Source organism: Homalodisca vitripennis, unplaced genomic scaffold, assembly GCF_021130785.1.
Source record: "Homalodisca vitripennis isolate AUS2020 unplaced genomic scaffold, UT_GWSS_2.1 ScUCBcl_3513;HRSCAF=9084, whole genome shotgun sequence".
NCBI classification, from domain to species: domain Eukaryota; kingdom Metazoa; phylum Arthropoda; class Insecta; order Hemiptera; family Cicadellidae; genus Homalodisca; species Homalodisca vitripennis.
The window spans coordinates 29,742-56,374 of record NW_025779634.1 but is presented as its reverse complement, the minus strand read 5'-3'; the positions used below and the strand labels follow the sequence as shown (position 1 = coordinate 56,374).

At 33.9% G+C, this 26,633-nt stretch overlaps 1 protein-coding gene across 1 annotated transcript; it reads left to right on the top strand.

Moving 5' to 3' along the window:
* Positions 1 to 562: 562 nt before the first annotated feature.
* Positions 563 to 25,891, top strand: LOC124372573 (the record flags this gene model as incomplete). The annotated part of the gene is made up of 3 exons (XM_046830975.1): positions 563 to 698; positions 3,728 to 3,895; positions 23,991 to 25,891. Coding segments are annotated over 3 exons (453 nt in total), but the record flags the coding sequence as incomplete, so codon positions are not given.
* Between the last annotated feature and the right edge of the window lie 742 nt (positions 25,892 to 26,633).

Here is a 26,633-nt window from a genome sequence, read left to right as displayed (position 1 = left end):
GATTTAGTAAATAACCAAACTTAATTAAAGTAAACTATTCTTGTATGAAGTTAATAAATAAATAAAAATGCCTTTATTTCTTAAGCATTTCTCAGTACATAATTGTTTTTCGGAATAACTTGTGTGAAATGGGATATGCCTAATAACTGCAACTAAATAACAATACATACACTTACATAACAAACACACAAACTATAACAAAGAATACAAGAACAGTTAAAACGCTGTGACTTAAACATTTTAATATAAGTCAAATACAGAAATAAAAACTAAGTTAGTCAAATATATAAAAGTTCTAAAACGTGTTAAACTACTATAAAACATTACTACTTTATATGCAAATACCTTAGTAACATCTTAGTTGCTGCTGTTGTATAATTTTTTTATTTTCTTATTAAACATGCTGCTAACAGCATAAGACTATGGTGTCAGGGAGATCATTATACAATGTTAAGCCAAAGTAGCTAAAGCTTCTCCTCCCGACCCCAAGCCGCACTTGAGGAAAGTGAAGTTTTTGGTCTTGGTGGTTGCTCCTTTGAGTGATCTCTTCCTTATATGACAGTTTGTGTCCAAGATACCGAGGCTCTCCAAGACATACGACTTTGTGAGTCATGCAGTTTGTCAGGATCTGCATGCTTTCTCCATTGGAGCCAAACCAACTTTCTCTCTAAAGGAGATACATGTTCCTGCCGATTCAGGCAAAAAATTAACCTAACGGCAGAGCGTTGCACTTTTTTAATTCTACAAGCATCCTCCACTGAGGTACTATTTCCGTATAGTGCAGTCATTGAAGCGAAAAAAATACGGTCTTCTTACCTCCGAATTTTTTTACTGTGAACCGATTTGCATGAAATTTTGGAATTAGGCTCATCTTACCCTTAAATTCAAAAGTGAAAATGATCTGAACTCCGCCTATTATTTTTAGGGGGTGTAAACAACCCCTTAATGGAAAAATTGACATTGAGCCATTTTATCGCTAGAACACATGTCTAATAGTAAGTGGTGAAATTGTAAAGTGTTTTCTAACACAAGTACCTCATATTAAAATCATTTTCAACCCCTTGAAAATCTTATAACCCTTGCAAACAACCCCTAAATTGAAAAAAAACCACAAAAAAATACTTTGGTATGACATAAAAAGATGTAAGTATAGAGTAAGTAATATTTTATATTCTCTATAATAATTATCAAATTTTTAATCCCCTTCAAACCCTTGAAAACTACCCCTTGATAAAAAATTGTTAACATTTTTTTATTTTTTAATGGAAAAGGATTTAAATATTCCACACTCTCGAAAAATGATTATCATATTGTTAAGCTTTTCTACCCTTAAAACTACCCCTAAATTAAAACAGTAAATATATATGATTACATATTTAAAAAAATTTTATTTAGAGTAAAAAATTGCCATTTATTAAATAAAAAATTTACAAATTATATAAAATTCACTCAAATGTGTTATATATACATATAAGAACGTTGGTATGTATTCATGCCTACGTTTCCAAAATATATGAGCCATATTATGTATATATATACACATTACAATAGTCTTGGGTCTCTATTATGCTGCGTACTTTCACATTGCTCCAAATATTCACACTTCGAAATTTTCAGTTACTAAGTATAAAAAAATATGATAAGTTTTTGGACCACAACTCCTTCAATTTTCATGCTATCACAATTTATAAAAAACCATTGTAAAGGTAATTAAGAGAGCTACAACATCCTTTATTGAAATATATAGTAAAAAACCTTTTTCTCAAACGGTGAAGGGTTAAAGGGCTTAAGAGAGGCTGTGATTGCGCTGCCACGCGCTCTTTAAACAATCATATCTCCGTCAATTTTTGTGTGTCAGAAAAAAACAAAGAAACCAAATTGTTTGTCAAAAAAATACCTAAATTTTTCATCCCAACACTTTTATACGTATCTGTAGTCATTTTTGAGATATTATGAAAAAAGGTGATTTTTTTTAAAATTTGAAATTGTTTTTAATTGTGACTTTTTGGAAAAATATGTGTCCAGAAGCAGCAAAACTGATACAATCTATCAAACTCTTCGCAATAAAGTTAATTCTAGGCGGAATCCGATTAATTTTAATTTTGGTGGAAATGGCACTTATGAAACCCATTGATTTCAAAGAAAAAACATTAGATACTCCTCTTATTTGCAATACAACTCACTTACTTTACGTGCGAAAGACGTTTAATAGTGCTCATTTTAAAGCTTCTTTCAAGCACTACAAAACTCTTTTTTATTAGAATGCCTAAAATGCATCTGCTCGCCGCTAGATGGCATTGACAACATCGATTAAATTTCAGACAAAATAAAAAAAACGGCTTTGATCTTTAATATCTAGCTTAATATTGCACTTAGAATACTTTATAAAAAACCAAATTGTTCATTTTATTACCTGCTACAATTTTGTTTTTTATAAAACTTTCGATAAAACGTTTATTTTTGGAGATATTTGCAAAAAAAAACCGATGAAAAAACGTGACAAAATTGCGAATTTTCAATTGCCAGTAACTTGAAAAGTATTGGATTTTTCGAAAAACGTTATAGATGATTTTTTGCTAAAAATTAGGCCTTCTATCGATATCCGAGGTTGTTTTGAAACAAAAAAAATTCACCCCCGAGAAGGGGTGGCAACCACCCCCAGGGTGGTTGCGGAGTTCAAATCATTTTCACTTTTGAAGTTAAGGGTAAGATGAACCTAATTCCAAAATTGTATGCAATTCGGTTCACAGTAAAAAAATTCGGAGCAATAATGCTTCAATGACTGCACTAGTAGTAGAGTAGCAGTAGTAGAACACTGACAATAAGTGACTTTGCAGACTCTGGAAGCAAATATTTTCCATGTCTGCTCAATGCTGCTGTTACCTTGGTAGCTTATTTTGATAAGTACTGGATATGCTCTCAAAATTAGAGCTTGGTATCCAGGTAAAAACCAGAGTACTTCACTACAGGCTTTGTTGTTATTTAAACTATTCCAACTTGGAGTTGGATGGCTGTAGGAATTAGAATTCTTTTCCGTGTGAGCAGAACCAACTCAGTCTTTTCAGTCGCTAGTGTTAACCCATGTTCTCAAAGCCATGAACTCACACATTGCTTTACCATGTTCAGTACCAATTGTGCATCTTCTGTGCTACAAGCAAATAGTGACCACGGCGATGTCATCTGCAATCACAAAATTCTATCATAGGAAACGTTTCACAAGTCAGGGGCCCAAGATTGAACCCTGAGCAGCTCCGCTTGATTACTCCCTCCTGCATTCGCCATCTGATGTCAGAAAGAACCGCTAACGATCTGTCGGTAATTTTGCAACATTCTGGGCAGATTGAAATGTTTTTCCAAGGCCTCCAGCACGTCAATCCGTCTTGCCAAATTAAATGTATTCTTGATGTCCAGAGTGGCCAGCAGTATTATCTCCTTGGAGTAGTGGTTCTTCTGCTGTGCCACCTGAAATGTACTTACCATTTCTTTGATGGTACTAGTGGTTGACTTCTGCCTGAAGCCATACTGCCATGCGGATAAGTCGCCATCTTCCTGAATCACCTTTGTCAGATATGACCTAATTACTTAGGGGAAGTTCCTCTATATTGATTTTACAAAAACTTGATTGTGGCCTTATAAAATACAAATTGGTTCTCAGCTCTTGAAATATTATCGTATCAGATTGTTTCTTTTGTTTCTCTACAGAATATCAATGAGACAACTGTTGCAGGTGATGAGTGGTATCGTTCCCTCTGCGTCCAGGAGTCAGTTGCTGGGGTGTCCACACAGAAGCTCCTAGACTTTGGTAACATATTCACTGTTCCAACTACTGATATCCGCCAAATGCTTCCAGAGTTCCTCAACTTTCCGGCATTGGGGCTTGCATGTGAAATCAAAGGTGAGTCATAAAATTAACGAATTTAAAAATAGTTTAAAATTTATGTTTTTAACTCAAGAAATTTAGTATTTTGTTTGATTCAAGTAAGTTTTAAGCATATCTTGACTATACAAATTTTGCAATGTATAGAATCGTAAACACTGAAAAAGTGATTCACAAGATGTTTCTAAATATTGCTGTTTTTAATATTTTGAACTTGTACGATGTTTGTTCAATAACACAATGTTCTTTCAAATTCTTTTCATAAATCTGAAATGCTCCATTAACATCTGTAGCACATAGTAAAACAATAGTATTAATAGAAAATAATAACTTTGTTTACGGCCACATAAAAACCACTCTCTGTCTGGGCCCGATTTGTTATTCATTGTTATAGTATCAGCAGAAAAGTAATTTCATTAAAATCAATGTTACAACAATTTAAAAGTGAAAAATTTTATCCTTTCCACAAAACTAAGTTTTTTTTTAGTAAGTATTGTCTTTATGAGTGATAGCCAACTTTTTCTACTGCCGTTTCTTCTACTTGTCCCAATCCATGGCTACACGAAGCAGGGCTTGAGACTCTTTTGTAGTATATCATTTATAATGCAGTATATTTTTTATTTTTATTTTAATGCGAAAAAACGAAAGATTTAATAATGAAAGGGATTAGTATCTACTGACACATATCAATTAGGCAGCTAGTCTATAACTTGTAAATTACATGTTGATGCGTGTAACAATCGTACAAAAGATTGTTAAATACCACAGCCAACCTCAAACACAAATACTACTGTTAATCAGCATAAGCCCAATTGGAGCCACGCCGGCCCAACCCCTTCTCATTGTAGGCTTTAAATAACTCCTTACAGGTCACCTCTCTTGCCATCACCTCATTAAGCACGACATAACCCCTCTTCATTTTTTACTCAACAAATCAATATTTAAGGAAAGCTGCAATATCTCATTTCAGGTTTGAGCGTACAGGTCAGAAGTGTTGTTTTAGCACACTTGTAAGTTAAAAACATAATTATGAAATAGGTGTATGCTAATTAATTGAAATTTGATTAGAAATAATCCCTTTGTTGTTGTTTTGATGATTATAGTAAGAGCTCTGGTACGATACAAACCTTAAATGTTATGCCTTTTATGCTTATTATCCAAGAACTAACAGTGTCTGAGGAAGTCAAACCATTTTGAGTAACGTTTATAAAGAAGTTATTGAACATGTTCAAGACTTGTTTTGGATCACTAATAACATTTTTAATGGTCTGAGGAGCACAAGAAGAAACCCCTTTCTTGCCTCTTTTTTCATTTATTATTTCCTAAATCGTGTTGACTGTATCAGAAGAATTTTGTATTTCAACAACCCCTTTGGATGACTAAGTGATTGTAATATTTATTATGCTTAATGCTTTTACTTTAAGGAAAAATAATGTTGTCTTCTTACTTCAGAAGAATCTAAATCTTAAGTCAAATAATACCACTGGGCAACTTCATCTCGAAGATCATCACTTAAAAACACCTTGTCACTATAGGTAACTCTATGAATTTTGTATTCTTCTCTAGAAATATCTGTTCTAAACAAAAGAATACCAACGAATTGAAGACATTTTATCATTCACACAATTTTCCTCAGAGGCTGGACGACGTCTCTTTACTCAGTAAATGTCTGAAGATGCTAACATTCTCATTTAAAAAATATCGCTAAGTAAGTACCTAGGATAATAAGCGTCATTTGAGGTTAGCAAATTTGCAATTTCCACCTGTGAATGATGGTTGAACAATGATGTTATTAAGACAGGACAGCTGAACACTTCATCAGTGTAGACATAATCTATCAAGGTCATTGAGTTTTAACCCTTTTAGTGATAACGTCCGTATATACGGACATTTAAAAAACTACCGAGAAATGCCAACGTCCGTATATACGGACGTTTGAATAACTACCGAAGAATGCCGACGTCCGTATATACGCAACGTTCGGAGTAAAAATCATACCGCAATAATTTTTTTAACTTGTTCTAAATTTGTTGGTATCCAAACAATCAGAATGAACAAATCTACATAAAAAAACATAATAATAGTAATATCGTAAGGTTAGTCAGGTGTTTAGCCATGATAGAAATGGCCGTGGTTGTTGCATCAGACAAAGTTGTGTCAGCTGATAGTTCATGTCTAACCTCTGAGTTTTGTTGTTTATGTTGCTGCTTCCACAGTGTTTATTTGTTGATAAATAGTTTACTAACAATGTTTTACTAACATAAAAAGTAAACTTCAATAAAATGAAAACCACATTTGTGTGCAAACGCTGTAAAAAAGGATTGCATCCCTTATGTTTGCCTCACCATATTTGTGTTACCGCCGAACTATAATCAAATCAAATTAAAATGCCTTTATTTACAAGCGTTTCTCAGTACATACACTGTTTTGCAGAACAACTCAAGTGATTTAATGGCCTTAAGTACTAAATAACAAAGACTTGTGATTAAAACTTAAAGGAACAACATTGGATTATACTAAATACTAAAACTTATACACTAACAACTTAAATACGTTATTTATCAACACATATGTAGTCCTTAAGTTTTAATTTTAAAGAATTGCAACTGTATTGCTTAAGGCTAAGGGGGAGGTCATTGTACAATTTAAGGCCGAAATACGAAAAACGTTTCCTCCCGACTTCATGCCTGACTTTTCGAAAATCAAGAAGGTAGCCATGGCGGGTACTGCGTTGCGAGACCCCCTCCCGGAACAACAACCGCTCGCTCAGGTACTGCAGTTCCTGGTGTGATAGGACCTTGTAGACCAATGAGCAAGTCAATATCCTGCAGACGGACTCCACTGGTAGCAGGCTGGCAGCATCTCGAAAGGGGGACACGTGATCAAAACGTTTCAAGTTGAAAATGAAACGCACCGCAGAGTTTTGAATTGAATTGAATTGTATTGAATCATAGTTTTATTTCCAAAAAATATTTACATGTGTGCAAATTTACTATTAAATTTATATTGTCTTGTTACTATACTAGTTGAATGTTTACATAACAACATTATACATAAAAATATTATACACATCAAATTTAAAGTGGCCTAGGAAAATGAGCCTACATGGGCGGAAAAGCCTGTGCGTAGGCTCGAGTTGCTTCCCTGGAGATTTTGGACGAACTGAATCTGGTAATTAATGAATTATCATATTATAACATCAACACACGCATACACACAACACACACAATCCACATAATACGGTATTGAAATTTATCAGCGTAAATACTACAAATAGTTTAAAGGAAATATTAAAAGAGGAGAAAAGCAAAATTAAGGAGTAATGTGTTTTAAGGATCAAAAAGTCTACCTGCAGAACAACCTAACACATTACTAGCAATTTCTTTACGAACTGTTATGAAATAAAACAAATAAATGTACAAAATAGGAAAAGTCCATCTAAAGGCATCAGTGCTGTTGAAGGGGCATCAAGAGGGGGGAGGCAGGGTCCAAAGTCAGGTCCTTCTGTAATCAGCCGTAATAATTGCCTCGGCCTCCTCCGCGCTGATAAGATACAGCCATTCATTCGAGCGTTTCTTACATGTAAGTATTGAAGGTGAGGTGAATATTTGGTTGTCTGGAAAGTATTTACAGATATTTCTATACACAAGATGGGATATATAAAGAGAATTTGTAGCAGAGAAGGATTTACTGATCTGCATTGATGCGACTCCAATATTTCGTGAATATCGTGTGTTATGAGAATGTGAAGTTGTAGAGAAAATTGTATAAAAATGTTTATAAATGTGAACAAGAAGTGTTTTAATGAAGATTTTTCGAATTGATAGAATGGCAGTTTCTTGATATAAAGTGTCAGTTGGGTATCTCCTAGATTTTTTGAAACCGGCTTTTAAGATTGCCTTCTGAACCACTTGCAATGGCTGTAAAAGAGTTTTATACGCTCCACCCCAGGCTATTATTCCAAACGAGAACAACGATTGGGCATAGGCAAAGTAAGCAAGTTTGATTTCTTTTTCATTTAAAATTTCCCTTAAGTGTTTAAACGCAAATATATATTTCCTTGCTCTCTTTTTTACATATTCAACATGTGCAGACCATTTTAAACGCTTGTCAAAGAAGACACCCAAATATTTATAAGACGATACATTTTCAATAGTTTCACACGAACAAAGTTCATTGTTGTAACTGCCACAATTATGAACCACGAGGTCGCCGAGGGTATAGTCTGTGGTCTCTCGGAGAGAGATGGGCATAAACTTAGTCTTTGATGTATTTAATGAAAGAATGTTTTGGTCAAACCATTTTTTTAAGACCATGAGGTCATGTAGAGCGTTAGAACGGACATCACCCCAATCGCTACCTTTTATTAAAATTAAGCTATCATCAGCAAATAAAACAGGATTGCCATATAAATTCAATTTAGAGATATTATTAATATAAATCAAAAACAGAATTGGGCCGAGCGTACTGCCCTGAACCACCCCGTAGTCCACCGGAAGCGCGTCGCTCTCTGTCCCACAGACAGACACGGTCTGTAGCCTACTTGTGAGGTAGGTTGAGAACCATGAAAGCGCATTACCCGAACTCCAGTGGCATCCAATTTAAGGAGCAGCCTATTTCTATCAATGCTGTCAAAGGCCTTCCTCAAATCAAGAAGTATTAAAATAATGCGCAAGTTGTCAGATATTCAGATATAGCCTCATTGATTTGTCTATTGACATCAAAAAGAGCATCAGAAATGTTCCTGTCCTCTCTGAACCCATACTGACACTCGCACAAGATTTGATTGTTAGAAAGATAGGCAACCAATTGTTCTTTAACTATACGCTCAAGGATCTTGGAGAATACACTTAAAAGACTGATGGGGCGGAAATTATTTTTATCTAAGAAGCTATCTCCTTTATGCAAGGGAATGACCTTAGCTATTTTAAAATTATCTGGGAAAATGCCAGAAGAAATACTTAAATTTATTAAATGCAGAAGGGGCTTAGAAAAGATATAAATATTGTCCTTTAACATATCAGCCGAGACACCATCACGTCCAGGGGTGGATCCCCCACGCAGTCGTCACGTGCTGTATTACATCAAGTTCAGTAACAGTGGTCAATGTGAACACGGTGTCCTGTCTGTAATCCGCATCACTCAAAACCGGGTCCCCACTTGAATCGATGGCACTAGCCAGATTGTGTCCAACCGCGGAGAAAAAGGAGTTAAAATCATTAGCTACTTCTTTACACAAACCATGAGATATATACGGAGTATCCGGTAAAACTTTATGGATAGGAAAAGAATCTCTCTTCTTAATTTTACCTGCAAACTCGTTTACGATAGACCAGAACATTTTGGGGTTGTTTTGATAATTTTCAAGTTTAGTTCTGTAATATAGTTTTTTGGATTGTTTAAGAGATTTACTTAAAATATGTCTGAATGTACGAAAAAATTGATAGAGATCATTATTAAAGGGTTGTTTTTTTAATTTTTTACTTATTTTGTCTCTAATGCGAATCGATTTGACCAAATCGGGTGTAATCCATGGTTTTAATTTTTTTGAGCGTGTGGAATAGTTATTTAAGGGTTTTGAGGAAGTTTTAATAAGATCAGATATTGTATTTTCAAATTGTTTAGCGCATATTGAGATATCCTGGCAACTCAAAACAGGTTCCCAGTTCAAGTGAGCGAGATTACGGCCGAGCAGATGCTTATCAGTGTAATATTGTGTAGTAGAGTCGTCAGTAAGTTTGTCATTGTGAGGCGATGTGGCAGTGGCAGTGATAGTCAGGCCAGTACTGTAGTGGTCGCTCACGCCAGTCTGGAACACAGCTGATTGTACATTGTTCATGTCATAGTAACGTAGAAATATGTGATCCAGACATGACGAGCAGTTATTAGTCACTCTAGTTGGTTTATCTATACATTGAACAAATCCCGATCCCAGTAAGCAGTTTAAGTATTTGTCGCATGTTGAAGTATTCTTAAGTAAATCGATGTTAATGTCACCCAAAATAATTCCCATCCTGCTCTTATCTAAACGATTACAATAATTTTCTAGTTCAGTTAAGAAAAATTCCAAGTCACTGTCAAAGGTACGGTATAGGGCAAGTATGTAAAAGGTTTTGTTGCAGTAATTGAATTCTAAGTTAATGCCGTAGACGTCACCAAGTGTTACTTGTGAGGCAGTAGCTGATAAGCGTTTATTGAAGTAAATGATAACACCGTCATTTCTGTTACGTTGCTTGTTCGTCAGTACAATGTCAAACCCCTCCAAAACCTCCCCCTCCTCACCCTCTCTCAACCAACATTCAGTCAGAACAACTATGTCCAAGCGTGAAATATCATTCAGATATACTAAAAGTTCGTTAAAATTTTTACAATAACTTCGGATATTACAATGAAATATTTTTAAGCTTTCATGGAATTCCTGACTAAGAAAAAAATTACTAATTTGTTGCATATTATATAATTCTAAACAATGGTTTACATTTAAACAGCCGTCATCTTCCCCATTCATGAGCAGGACCCTCGGCACAAACCACCCACCCAGTTGAGGACTCATTAACCTTTACAGAGTATTATACGTAAAAATAAATTAAGAGATATACAAAAAATAATAATAATAACAGTTATGATATGAATGTGCGATCAATAAAATAGTAGTGAGGTTACAAATAGCACAAAATTCTAAAATTAAAAGTATAATTAAACTAACACCTTGTATATTAAATTCTTAGCGTGCAAACAATGTAGGTAGGCACATAATTTAATTTTACTAAAACTAGACAAACTTGATTATTTAACTGTATAGATATTTAAGGGCTAGAAGAACATACAGGAATTCTTAAACAATGTTTATAATATTATTATCAAACTATTTTATGATAGGTAATTGCATTTGTACTTAAATTAAATTAAGATAACTGATTTGATTACTTCTGTTCTAAATAACTGTGCAAACTTTATAATTTTCTGTTTAACAATAGGAGAAATATGTAATACACACACACACAAACAAACACACACACACACACACACACACACACACACACACACACACACACACACACACACACACACACACACACACATACATTATTATAACAATTGGTGGTCGTATGCATTATATAGACATGCATTAAGAACAAAACATAAATTATACTTATATCGATAAAATTAAAAATTAAGCCTTCCTTTACATATATGTAATTGACACGCATATGCGCATACACTCGTACACACATACATCCGCATGCACACACATACGCCCACATACACATACATATACACCCACATTTTATAATGAGGTATAACTAAAACATAGATTATAACGAAGGTTGTTTGACTACTTTATCTGTAATAAACGTAAATGTACATTGGAAGAAAAAATACTTATATCAATTATATCAATAATGTAATTGATTGAATAATTCAAGTTTTTGTAAGAAAAATCTGTAATATATATCGTAGACTAATGTATTATTGTGTATATTATGTAAACATGCATTTTGTACAGTATTTCTGTCTAAATATACTTTATAAAAAATAAAATTAACATTGAGAATTCGTTAAAAAATTGGTACAATAACTGTTCATAGTGGTAAACAATTCAAACTTCTGCTGATCTCGAAAAAATAAAAAACTAAAAATAATATCCTACTTTTGTGCCATATTAATAAATATATTTAATATACTAAAACGGTTGACTAAAATTTATATTAATATAATTTGTTACAGTGAGGCTTTTAAACAACAAGCTAGTAAACACAAAGCGAATAAAACAGTGTAATATAAGAAATAATAGTTTTCTGTTATTTGATGAATATAATAAAGAATATTTCTTTAAATTAGGTAGACATATATTATATGTAAGTAGTATAAGTGTTACTATTGTACCCAAAATAAATAATTAAAATATAACAAAACTTTTCTCTCATCGACTTATTTCAATAAACTATAGTAATACATTAACAGTGTACCTTGTGCCGGAATAGTGTTCATTTATCAAATTTGTCTAGATCAGCAAGTCCAATGACTCGTTCGGTCTCAGCACCCTCAGCCACCTTGACAAGGATCTTCCCGTTGAAGAATCCGGCGAAACTAATCTTCTTTTCTCGCTGTAGTCGCCGTGCTCGCCCGAGAATTGCCTTGTTATGCGCAGTTAAATGTTCGTTGATGAACACTGGGCTGTTGTTCAGCGCTGAGTCAATGTCAGAAGCGTTTAGATTTCTCATTCTTCTTGCAGCCGTCAACCACTCTTCCCTCATCTTCCTAGAGACGAACTGCGCGATTATCGGCGGATGGACATGCTTTTTAGAGTACAGGCGCAGCCGGTGGGCAATCGAGAAGTCTTCTCTCTTGAAGGGGACATTAATGGCGTGAGCGATCTTTTGTAGGCAATAATATATATCTTCCCCGTGTGTTCCTGGAAGCCCGATGATCTCTATGTTGGCTGAGCGTGAATGCTGCTCGATGTCTTGCAGCTGAAGGTGTAAATCTCGCACCTCCTCTTTCAATTTGTTGTTCGTTCTTTGGAGGTCGTCACAGCGATCTTCCATCTTCTGGTGAGAGTTCTGTAACTCAGTCACACTACACTGCAAGTTTTTTAGCTCAGCCGATAAACAGTTAACGGATTCTAAAACAGTTTTGATTTTATCATCCGTGTTTTTATTAATGTCTTTTTTTAGAGACTGAAGGAGATCGGCCATGTATTTCTTAATATCCATTTCTTCGTTGCTACGAACAGACGATAAAGAGGCGTTTTCTTCAAAACATGTATCACACTTCCAAGACTTATGTTTGCCTTTCGTGAAATTTTGCGACGAACCAGCACGCGAACACGCGGGGTGAAATGAACGTTTGCACTCAACGCACTTGGCTATAACGTCATTAGCAAGAAAAACGGTTCCACACTTATCACACCTTTCCGACATTGTAATAAAAAAGGTTTATAAAGATAGCAATATGAAAAATTAGTTAACGACAGGTATAACCTCAACTAGGCAGGCCGAATCGTGTAATCAGATAAGACGGGACATTGTAGATAAGCGGTCCGGACTCATCGGCGATATTGAAGTCTCTGAATACGTTCTACGTCCCCCCACGAGATGCTGTTACCATAGGCTAGATAGCAGTAATAAATGACGGAAAAAACCATCGACTGCATAAGCTGAAGCTTCGCAAATTCCTGCAGTAGAGATCTGAATCTGTATAGACCTCTTAATCTGCCAAGTGCACGTTGTATGACATAAGTGACGTGTTCAGAGAATGTTAGATCGCTATCAAGCATGATGCCGAGCGTTTTCACCCTGTCACACAAGGTCAAAAACTCCCCATCAAGAGCAATCCCCACACCACTGTCTGTCAAGGCCTGTATTGTGTTGTGTGGTATAGTATGAAGGACAGTGCACTTGCCTACATTGAGCTTTAACCCGTTGTCTACAGACTATTTACTGATGTTTTCAAGATCAGAGTTTATATGGGTAAAAGCCACCTGAACTGAGCTAGGGTCATAGGACAAATGCAACAGGCAGTCATCAGCATACGTATGAGCCGTACAGTGTTTAATACACTTTGGGAAGTCAGAGGTGTACAGATTAAACAGTACAGGACCAAGACAACTTCCCTGAGGCACACCTCGCTCCCTACTTAGAGAGGCAGATGTCTCGCCCTCAACCCTTGTCACCTGGCTTCTTCCTTCAAGATAAGACTTCACCCACTCAATAGCGTTTTCTCCAAAGCTGTAATAGTGCATCTTGGCCAACAACATTTTGTGACTAATTGAGTCAAATGCCTACGAATAATCCAACATAACAATGGAGTTGTATTTTCCACTGTCTTTAGAGTCAATCAAATCTGAAAATAAGTTCATCAGGGCAGTGCAAGTGCTATGATTATGTCTGAAACCAGATTGAGTTTTAGGAAGAATGTTCTTATCATCCATGTGCTTCATCCAATTGCTTATTAACAATTTTCTCCAAAATTTTGGACATCGCTGGTAAAATTGATATTGGCCTAAGTTGATTAACACTATGAGGGGTGGGTACCTTAGGTAAGGGATGAACTATACTTTCTTTCCATCTTTGTGGAAACATGCCTTCAGACAAGGACTCATTTATCAAATGTGTGATGGCACCTAGTGCATATGGACTCACGGCTTTAATCATCTGAATAGTAATTTCATCGCTGCCCACTGCTCTGGTTTTTATTTCATTCATTGCTGATTTCACGTCCTTGTCAGTGACTGCATGGAAGTTAAAATTAACGGCATCATTATTTATCCTGTTCAAGTTCAAATAAATTACTTTTTCTTCGCTAACCTCATTTGCGCTGCCCATCTCAACAAAGTATCCGTTAATATCATTTATATTCAAATTATGAGGCAAACAGTTATTGGTAGAATTTCCAACTACATTACATTTCTTGAGGCACGTCCAGAAATCTTTTGGGTTACTTGAAGATGATAATTTTTCAGTGAAATATGCCTTTTTTGCTTTCCATATCATCAGGTTCTATTTATTTCGTGCCTCTTTGTACAGTTCCCAGTCTCCATTAGTTCTGGACTTCCAATATTTTCTATGCAGTTTATTTTTAATTTTTGTATTCTTAATTATTTCATCATTTCTCCAAGGAGCCTTCTCTTTTGTGACTCTTTTACAAACAAAAAAAAGAGGGCGTGTTCATCAAATACCTTTTTAATATTCCTTGAAATAAATTGTTCAATATTATCTATTCCATCTAATTGCGTTGCACTATTCCAGTTAACATTTGCGATTGCAGCTACAGCCCTTTCTTCATTGAAATGTTTAAAATCTCTGTAGATAATCATTTTAGGCGTTTTTTTCTTATATTTAGGAACTTTAACCGTGCAATAAATAAGCCTGTGATCCGTTATTTTTATTCCTCTTTGATCTATAATACTAGGTGCGTCTATGACGCCGGTCCTCTTGATTTCAGCCGACCTGTCCACGATTATGTGGTCTAACAAGGTGGCTGAAGTTGCAGTAACTCTTGTTGGTTCATTTATAAGTTGTAATGCGTTTGATTCTTTCAAGAGTCGGCGTAAACATTTAGCTTCATGGCATGTCTTTGAAAATAAATTAATGTTAAAATCCCTGAAACACATTACTGTGTTTACTTCCATAGCCAGGCAAACAAAGAGAGAGTGTAGAAGAGCTGACATTGAAGTGTACCTCACGTGTGGCGGCCTGTAAACCACACACAGACCAAACCTCACCCCTTCCACTTTGGCAATAATGCAAAGAGTTTAAACTCCAGGGCCCACATCCGCTAGAGTGTATCGCTCGAAAGGAATACTCTCTCACGTACAGGGCCACACCTCCACCTGTCGTATCAATAGAGAAGTCGTTTAGGGTACCTTGGCGATCACAACGAAGCAGCGTGTACCCCGGTATATTGAAACCAACTGATGAGGTTTCAGAACGAAGCCAGGTCTCAGAAACCCCAAACGCATCAAAATCAAAGTCACGCACGAAAGAACTCATCTCATCAAAGCCTGTATTAAGAGACCTCATGTTTAGATGCGCGACCTTGAGACGTCTTTCACCCCCCTCTCGGCTAGTTTCCCGACACCCGCGAGGTGTCCAGACTTCCACAGGCATCGTGGTTGTCATCAATGTTCTGCACGGGTTCGTGACTCAGGCCGAGATACCTATGTACAAAAGTGTGTAAATTTGTTTGTTGATATTTTACAAAGTGTACATTAATTTTTAAGTAGAAAGTAGTTTCAGACAGTTTTTAATGGTTTCATAGTGGAAAATAGGTACTTTGGGATTATACCGACCACACCCAGACATAAATCGTTATTTGACATTTTGCTTCTACTGATTACTAGATTAGCGTAAAACAATATTTCGTCAATATAAAACAGGAATTGTCTTATCGCAAACCCCTCCCCATCCTCAAACAGAGGTCAAAGTCGAGCGGTCTAGTAGATAACGTGATTACAGAGTCGCGTCGCTTTGTTGTACTTCCGTGTTTTACCTCTACATTTCTCCAAACACAAAAATTCAACAAAAACAAACATTACCAAACTAAAACTAAACTCTTTATTGAAAAAAACACTCAAAACTTGTTTTTATTCTTGATCACAAACTACGATCGTGTTAGGACATCCTTAAGAATTCAGAGTGGACAGAGATCCAACCATTCTTCAAAGCTGCCTGCCCCGCTCCCTAAAGGTCCTGGCAAGGAGCAGTGGTTTTCAGTATCGTTTTCTTGCCTTCCAAAAAAGTCCACTTTCCTCTTAGATTATTTAGGGCCCAGTATTTTTCTGAATTCAGTGTTAACCAATGATAAAATTCATTGCAACCTTGACCAACAATAAAAAATTGTTAATCTAAACAGGTGCAAGAGATCTCATGAGTGCTGCCACACCCAATGTCAAGACAATTGATTGCAATAACTGAAAAGCAGTCTCGGTCATTAAAATTCAATTATAAATATACCATGTGTGAACAGACTTTGTATTCATTCCCACAACAACCAGCAATACAATTGTAGCAAGTGTATAAAAAATGAAATGAAATATGCCTTTATTCAAGAGGCGGAGTTAGGGCTATTTAGCCCTCTCTACCACTCAACCTCAAAAAAAGCGAGTATATGTGAAAGTTCTCGCAAGTAAAATTGGTTATCTTGTTTACATTATGCTACAGTAGTTGCACACATTTTTTCAAAAATTTACTTGCCAGTGTAAATAATATTTTCGCCGCTCTGCAGAGCGCCAACCATTCTTCAAAGCTGTCTGCCCCGCTCCCTAAAGGCCAAATGTACCACGTATGTCAGTTTTTGTCGAGAGATCGGCATTAGCTAGATGACTACTGGTGTAAATCCCATCAGTTCTCTAATCATTCCTCGTGTGAAATGTTAAAACCAAATAGTCTTGTTTGAGGAATCTTGTCATGTTGTTTCGTAGTCCATGACTATAATATAACTATAGTTATTGTGACTTATAGCCTTTCATGTGTTTATTTACGCTTTAGTTGTGTTTTTGTAATGAAGTAATTCTATTCTTGCATTATCTATAGGCAAACACAAAATATCTGAGATAAAAATAGTTAGAAACATACAATAACAAAATAATGTGATGTATAAATAATATTTTTATTGAAATTCTTATTTTTTTATTCCTATATTTGTCAATGCCAGTGTGTCTGCTTGTTCTATACACAGATGTGTTAGCTGCTCTGTGATAAACAGACGATTGTTAATTTTTATTTCATTCATACCGTACTTTGTGTAGTTGTACATAAATAGATTTTCTATAAATATATATCCATACATTTTTATGAAATATTTTTTGGAAGCTTATTTTATAAGGTAACATTTCTATTATTTAAAAGCAGAAGGTAGAGGAGTTTAAAAATTATATTCGTTTCCCTGAAACTCTGCAAATTCCTTTGAAGTAGCATGGTATTCTTAGACTTGTTTTTCTTAAAAAGGTCAAACAAATTTGTATAGAAATAATCTTGTGTAGACTGGCAAAATCATGGTCACGTCAGGGTTTAAGCTGAGATGAAAAATTTTTTACAAAAATGCTACAAACTCTTCAGACTTTTTAACAAAAATGTTTGTCTTGTAGCATTTATTAATAGTATTGGTATTCCACAAAGATTACAATAATACTTCTGCAAAAACAAGTTCAGAAAAAAAATTTGCAGTTGTATAATACTGCAGTCTCTAGAACCAATATTTACATTAATAAATATACTGTTGTTAAAATGAATGTTTCACTAATCGTTTAATTATTGAGGTTTTAAATCTCAATAATTAAAATATTTTTGTTAAGAGGTTTTGTTAAAAGCAGTACAGTTAGAAAATAACATTTTCAATTTATTGTAAAAATATACAAAAAACTATTTGTCTTTACTCGCTTTAAAATACTAAATTAAATTAAATTGAATAGTATGGTTATTTTTATAAAACAAGTAACTTTTAACATAAGTTTATCTTTAAAAACTAATTAGGTCCTACCAACATCATTCAATCTGTAGCCTTCTTTGTTTTGTAAATACCAATGTTTAATCCTCATTGAAATAGACCTTTCTATTTTGCCTTCAACAGACATTATTAACAAATTGCTTAGATTGGTTATGCTTAACCTTTCAAGAATGTCTGACATACCAAAATAAAATATGACTATAACATAACCTCAAATCTCTAGTACTAGTTACAGACGCCAAGGCAAGACGTTTAGAAGTGTACAATGTGCATTTTTGTTTGTATCAGCCACAGCGCTGTAGTATGAGTATCAGTATCAGAACCGCTGTTATAACAACAAGCATGGGCGTTCATTGGATACTATTCTCGCATCAAAAAGTACAGATTACTTATTTTGAACATTGATCACAAACTAACTAGTTAAGCGAAAATCACGGGAGTTAAATCAAAATGTAGCTTGTTTATTTCTACGTCTAGAAATAAATAAAGTTGTTTACAAACATTACATTTAAGTTTCATGTTGGTAAGAACAAAATATGATACCTGTTTTGACGCTTTACAACCAGAATACAATTTTGAACATTCTTAAGCAGAAAAATTTGTAATCCTATTAAAGTTTTATACAAGATATGTACAATAATACTAACTTATAAATTTTAATTTTTGAATTATATGGATAAGAGTTGTTGTTGAACCAGTTGTTTGTAAACCATTTTAACTTATATTCTTAGCCTGGTTCCGTTATAAAATCGGCATTGGTCACTCTATTGAGCTTATAGTCATTATTTTTGTTATAAGGCAATTTATTTTAGTAACACAAATTAAAACTATGGTTTTTACTACCACTTAAACTTAATTAAAACAGATTTTGTCCATATGTTGCGGCTGGCGCGTGCTATGAACACGCAAACAGTCAGACCGTTGAAAGCGATGTTGCAACGATTTTGAAAGCGTCTTTAAGTGCAAGAGGAAGCCGTAGTAAATTATATATTGTTTTAATGTATTGGACCATTTACCATAAGCTTTTTTATATAAGCTCTGGGCCTCCCATGGCAGGTTTATCAATAAATAATTACCTTTCAAAACTGCAGTTTAGTAGGAAAGTGCCACAACCGATACCTTCTTTCATTGTTACAGATACAAAACATGGTTACTGTTTGTAAATAATTTGCTTTATACGTCTGGATGCAGAAATAAACAAGCATAAGTTTAATTTAACTCCCATAGTTTTAGCTCTATTAGTTAGTTTGTGGTTAACTTTAAAACTCGGATTTTTTTTATTATTCGAGAGTAGGCAGGTCCTTTCCAACCAGACAGTTTGTTAACTGGCGGCACGCCACAGTGTCTATCTAATATTTTATGTATATATGAAATTAAATGTGATGAGAAAATATATGATCTTAGTATCATCGAAAAAACAATACTTGTATCGCTGTAAACTTATTTTCAAAATTCTATATACTCTTTGCGGTTAGTTTTTCTCGCTTTTGTCACAGTTTCGCAAGATCTTTTCTCAACAGCATTGAATTTTCTCTGCTCTATTTGCAAAATGAGACAATTTCGATCGCAGTTTAAACCCTGGGTTTCATACCAAAAATTCATGTATCGCAGATCTCTCACCCACAGTGCTGGAATGCTGTCTACTCCACAGTAGCCGTGTGTTAGTAATTGCTTATTCTCTTTATTTTTCCTATTCGGATATATGTATTTACCAAACATACAGAAAGGAAAGTTATTAGTTATATATGATATTATGTCGACATAAAGATAATACAAAGCAGGTTAAAATAGGTGGTAGCGATGAATCATCACCGAATTTCTTTGTGGTATTTCCTACAAATACAACTGGTGACAATAAACCATCACTCTTGCATTCTGCGTAGGGGTTAAATATAGTATTACAGTTGTTTATTTGGTTTGAAAATATTTCTCTATAACTGATTGTTAATTAAATTAATACAGATTTTTAAAGGTTCTGACACTGATTTAGTTCATTTTTAGATTGTATTTTTGGGAAGGATATTGTATTGCCCAGTGTTAAAAATTTTCTAACTCTTTTATGATATTCGCCTGTGTTCATAATGCCACTATTACTACTTTTGTACAAATAAAATACATTATCTGATGTATCGTGTAGTCTTTTATGTTATGTGTGTATGAGGAATGTTTTATTTCAGATTCTTAAAAAGGTAGAATCGTATATCAGATCTTATGGCAGTCATACGTTTTTACTGTCATCATTATATTGAATTTACTATATCAATAATTACATTTTAGTGGTCATCTCTTTGGAAAATGTTTCTGATGACAAGTTACACACTATTTGTTGGTTTTAAAAGGAGATTTGGTTTCTCAATGAAGAATTGGATCATTGGAGTGTTGTTTTTTAATAACTGGTAATATTAACTTAATATGACTAAACATTTTTTTAAAGTTGAGTGGGTGTGTGTATATTTAAAGGATATAATACACACACATATTTATAAAAATAAAAATTGTGTGTGTGTGTTTGTATGTATATTAAATTGTTAATAGCCTGATTTAATTTTGCTTTGCTGGGACTCAAACCCGTGTCTCACACTTGCCGGGTAATTTTTACAGTTAAATTATTTTGTATTTGACTCTTTTATGTCACATATGTGTTTAAATAGGCAAACTAACATATCGACGCCTCCGAATAAGAACATCATAACTCAAATTTTATGTTTTTTTATATTTTTACTATAAACAATGGAGAAGAAAATCTTCTATTTTATGTATAAATTCTGTGTTAAATCTGCTTTTTGTCTTTAAATTAATCAATACAAATAAAACATCGTATCTTTTCTAACAATTCTATGTTTCCCAATAATAACATCGTATCTTGAGATACGATGATTTTTGGGATGTTTTGTAGTTCATGGTAAGTTTAGAACATTTCAAAACAATGTGATGTTATGTTTATAACATTTCAAGGCATTAGTTTAAAAACATAATGTTTTTGTTGTTCTATAAAATGAGCTATTCTTATAAAAGTTATTTTGGAACTCATGAGTTGCCTCACTGATTATTTAAATCAGCTGTTCAATGTCAGAAAATAGTAATATTAGCATCTTGGTGTAGTAGTCAGCTGCTTATTGTGTATTGGTGTTTCAGCTTTGTTCTTATAGGTTATGTTTTTCCTTTTGGATAATTCAATGTAATCAGAAGTAATATAACATTTAAAAATGACTTCAAGAGGTCGACTAATGGTAGACATGATAACAAAGCCTTCTAAATCTTCAATAAAAGGTAAGTTTATTATTTCATGTGATCGAGATAGATCTCCGCGTCTCTAAATCCAGAGCAAGCTGCAACTGCAGAAATTGTTGAAAAATTTTATAGAAGATATAAATGACTATGAAGAGGAATTTTGGGATGATTCAGATTGGGAGCCATTTGGTGAAGAAAGTGATGAATCAGAGAATGAGTTTAGCAGCATTAAAAGAAGTAATAAAAGAAAAGCCACTAGACAATTATTTGCTCCAAGTAGCAAAAAAGTTACTATTCTAACAGGCCAATCAAACAATCCCCTGCCACTGGCTTATCAAAGCAACACTCAAGATTCCTCCTCCAGTGGTAGGAAAGAAAATCAGAACACAAATATTACTTATTTACCAGAAGTCGATTGTACCAATACTAATTAAAAAAGGAAGCAAAGTGTATGTGTGCTAAAAACTTGTCCTGGCAAAAAAAGGAGTGTTTCTGTTGAAAATTGGCAAAGTGTGAAAGCCAAAAGATTGAAAAACCTTGGCTTGGAATATGTTAGCCCTACTACCAAAAAAAATTGTTTCGGCTAAAACAATGGGTGGTGGTTGCATTGAAAAATGCCGATTGAAATGCCAAACGAGGGTAAACCAAGAACAACGCCTTGTTATCTTTGAAAACTTTTGGAAATTAGGCAAACATACGAGGCAGTGGGATTTCATAGTGAAAACTGCTACCAAGACAGACAAAACAACTGCAACCACCAATGAAAATAGAGATTCGGAAGAAATTATTCAATTAAATATACTATTCCAGTTCAAAACACCTCTATTCAAGTATGCAACAAAATGTACTTAGATACATTAAGCATAACTGATATGTGGGTTAGGACAGCGTTCAATAAACTGGAAAGGTCTGATGAAGTAACAGTAACCCCAGATAAAAGGGGGAAACACACTGAGCGTGTAAGCGGGTTTTAAGCCATTCTATTAAACAAAGTGTAAGAAATCACATTAAATCTTTTAAAAGTGTCGAATCCCACTGTATAAGAAAGGAAAGTAAGCGACAGTATCTTGAGCAAGGATTGAGCATCGCAAAAATGTATCGGCTATACCAGGAATGGATAAAAGACAAAGGTGGAGAAAGTGCAACAATCAGGCAATATACTGATATATTTAATTCAGAATTCAATCTGGGCTTTTTTATTCCCAAGAAAGACCATTGTGAGTTAAGGAAAAACAAAAATGCTATAAGAGAAATGAAAGATAGAGATAAGAAAAGAGCACAAAGTGACAAGTCAGTAAGTGTAGCTGTATTCGACTTGCAGAAGACCTTGAACATCCCTCAATCCGATGTAAGTATATTTTATTACAAGAGAAAGTACGCTTGTTACAATTCTTGATATTGGTAATAACAAAGGATACAGCTACTTCTGGCATGAAGAAATAGGGAAAAAAGGTTCCAATGAACTTGCTAGCTTCGTTATGGAATTTATCTTGTCTAGAGTAAAAGATGGTGTCAAGGAATTTATTTTTTACTCCGATAACTGCCCTGGCCAAAACAGAAATCGTATCATGTACAGTATGTATTCAGCTATGGCGGAAAAACTGAGTGTAACGATCACTCATCGCTTTTTAGAAAAAGGGCACACACAGAATGAAGGTGATTCTATGCATGCACTAATTGAGAGGAGGAGCAAGAACCAAACCATTTATGTTCCTGAACAATGGGTCATGCTCATACGGATGGCTAAGTCGAGTGGAGAAAAATATATTGTTAAAGAGGTATGTCAAAAAGACATTGTAAAATGTAAAGATCTGGTAACATTTGATAACAGGAACTGGCAGATTGATATAAATTGAGAAAAAATTAAGTGGAACTATAAAGGAAGTTCATATATGGAAAAGGATAACCCTACAACACTGACTTTAAAATATAACCATACTGAAGAGACATGCTTTGTACTTGATCTGTACCATAAGCACACTGGAAGCAGAAGAAATATTGAAGACTTAGTTTTAGGACCTGCTTACAAGTCTAAGTTAGCAATAACAACTTCAAAATATAAAGATCTTTTATCTTTGTGCAATGGTATGCAAATTCCAGTAATGTACCAACATTTTTTTAGAAAACTAAAACATAGCAAGACCACCACAAGTGTAGAAAGTGATTGTGAATAGAGTTGTATTTATGAATACTAAATATTGTGTATTCAGAATTTTTTGTATTCCAATTTAAAACAGTTTTATGTTTCTATAAGGTTTAAATACTGTTTAAAGTAGTAATTTGAGCTGTTTTTAAAGCATAAAAACTACTGTATTCTGCATTTTGTATGTAATATCAATCATAATATTTTTCTTAATAGTAAAATAATGATAGCTTTATATAGTTTTAATCATGAAAATGTTTCTTTAATAAATAAAATTAACTGTTCCTTTCTAAAACAATAACTTTTACTCATTAAATTACCTGAGTCAAAACAGTGAAGATGAAATTTCTTCCATATAAGAACATCTTAACTCAAGATACGACGTTCTTAATTGGAAAACTGTGAGTAGAAGATACAATTTCTTCCATATAAGAACATCTTAACTCAAGATACGATGTTCTTATTTGGAAAACTGTGAGTATAAAAAAATCGTAACTCAGTAAACAATCTAAATAATAAAAATTCTTCATGCACAATACTACTAAAATGTGTGTCAGCATAAGTGTATTTATCAATACAAAATTCATTACTTTAGAGAGAATAGTCTGGGCTCAGGGATTTTCTATAACTTTCAAACTGCTCTCCTGAAAAATTGCAGATTTTGAGATACGATGTTCTTATTCGGAGGCGTCGATATGATCGGTGGATATACTTTTGTGATTCAATCTTTATTGAAAATTATACATATACTGTAGATGCATACACTCTTTTGCAATTTTGATGTTACAGGATTACCATCTGAGCTGAGCCCTGAACAGAAAGCGAAATTAAAGAGCCTGTTGGCTGTAGATGGAACAATGAAGGTGACTTTTGAATCTGAGGAAGGAGACTATTACAACATCAACATCCCAGCACTCACCACTTCTTTACTGAGTTAATATGTACTATAAACTTACTACCTCCCCTCACTAACTGTACAATAGCCTTACTATGTTCCTTTGTAAACTGCCCAATAGTCTGGACCTCCTCTCCTGTGAATTAAGATCTTAAAAGTGCTGCTTTAAGTAACAGTTCCTAATCCTACAAAATCCAGTTTTCTTTGGGAAATTATTCATTATCATGTTAAATCTATTCTAATATTGACTGAAATAACTCTTTTGAGTTTACTACAACCAGTCTCTTACAGACAAATCTGTATAATACCACTCATTCATTATTCTTATAATCTATCTGATAATGATACAGAATCACAAACAACTATGTATTTCCTTATTTAAGAATATTGTGAACAGAAGTTTCACTTTATGACTGACTTTTTTTTGCAGTAATGACAAGTATTAGTGCATTCGTCAAACAGTTTGTAATTCTTATTAAATTTGTCAAATTGGTATTTTATTTAATTTCTGAAATATTTTATAAAACTGAATAGAAAACATCCATATATGTGCCTTATGGTTATATTATGTTTTCACGTCTTTGTTCTTGTATATATTTTAATTACTAAATGAGTAAACAAGATCATACCGCTTTTGATCTGATCTTTTTTATATTGTGTTAACTATTACTCTTAACCACAGTGAACTTTTGATTTAGACTAAGAAATTATTAATATTTTGTACATTTAGATTGTATTGTAATTATGAGAGTCTATAAGTGTTTTATTAAGAATTGTTCATTTATTTCTCAAAACTTTGTAAATAGTTCAATAAGGTTCTGTTACGAGGCGTGTTTTTTTAAGTAAGTACTGTTATTAAATGTATATATAAAACAACCAAACTTATTGTCACAATTTTTTTGTGAAAGCCCATACATCTGCATAATTGCCACCTATATTACTTATCACATCATAAAACAACTTTGATTTACTGTTGTTGTAGAATTTATCTGATTTAACAGCGATTGCAACACAATCGTATTGTTTTCATCGCAGTGCTGACCTTCAAAATGCTTCTTCAGTTGCAAAGACACGTGGTAGTTATTGGGCTCTAGATTAGAGCTGTATGGAGGAAAATTATCAAACTGTTCCTTGCCAAATGTTGTGGTGAAGTCTTCAGTTAGTTTTTAGTCATTATCTTGCAACAGAACAATCCTTTCGACAGTTTAAACATTTAATAATGCAGAACACATCTTGAGACAAGAAAATCTTCTGGTAATCAAGAAATTTTGAAACGTCTGTTTATTTTCACTCTTTTATTTACCTCTGCACCAAATCTCCAGTGATCACTGAGGATCCACCTCATTCCTCTTCATGAACATTCTTTTGACTATCTTTTAGGGCTCTACCCATTTCTGTCCCCTTCCATCATTCATCTTTTGTCCATACAGGTTACAATTCTGATAGTGAATTTCAACTATTTTCATGCCTTTATCACTAAGAAAACAAATAACAGCGGGTATTTCACAATCAGTGGGATTCTCAATCAACAGAGGGATTTGAATTGCTTATATACATGATTCATTTTTGCTGTAATGGCATATGTGGCTTACCAACAGCCGAAGATTGAGACGGTATGTAAGTGTATGACACTAACCACAGCACTGGTATTATAAAACAGTACTTTATAACACGCCTCATATTTTTAGACATAAAATTCAAGTTACTTGGTATTTTAATTGTTTTTTAATATTATGTTTGTAATATTTAGAATTGTAAATTGTAAGAATTTATTATAATAAAAATGTTTATAAAATATGTGTTTTACTTTTTACATTAATCTACATTACATTTTTTGTTATATCAACCCTTAACATAACGGTTGTTATTCTCTTTTTGTATTCTTATATTATAGAAAACTCTCTGGGTAATTATGAAAATGATGTTAATAGATGATGCAAAACAAATATACATTCAAGGTTGTGTGAAAATGCATAGAAATATGTCACAAACTGTACTATAAAATCAATAGTGACTTTATAAATGTTTGGTTTTACTAGCCGCTAGTGAGGGAGAATTGGTCACATGATTAACTAGCACTAGTGTAGTAGTACACTATGTGATCCGTGAGAATCGTACTGAAAATGCTAGTTGCTTCTTCTGTGTTGTCAAATACAGTTGTTTGTTCAGCTATATGTCAGGAGAAAATGAAAAGTTGAAGTAGAATTCGTAAAGTATAATTAAATTCTTAAATATTTATAAATCGTACCAAGGCTTATGGGATTCTTAATGTGATGATTATACCAAAAGTAACGCAAGGGCTGTTTCTTTTTGTCATTTAATGGAACATCTCCAATGAAAAGGTGTTTAGTTTTATAATTACATTTAGTAATATTTTTATTTAACTAGGTTTAATCAATGAGCGAGGGAGAGATCAGCTGTTGTCCAATATACCATTTGTTATGGTCAATCTACCTCCGCCTGCGCCGGCCAGCTGGCAGTGGGGTTGTATATCTCGTACAGGTATGGTTGTTGTCTCGACTTACCTCTCCTCATAC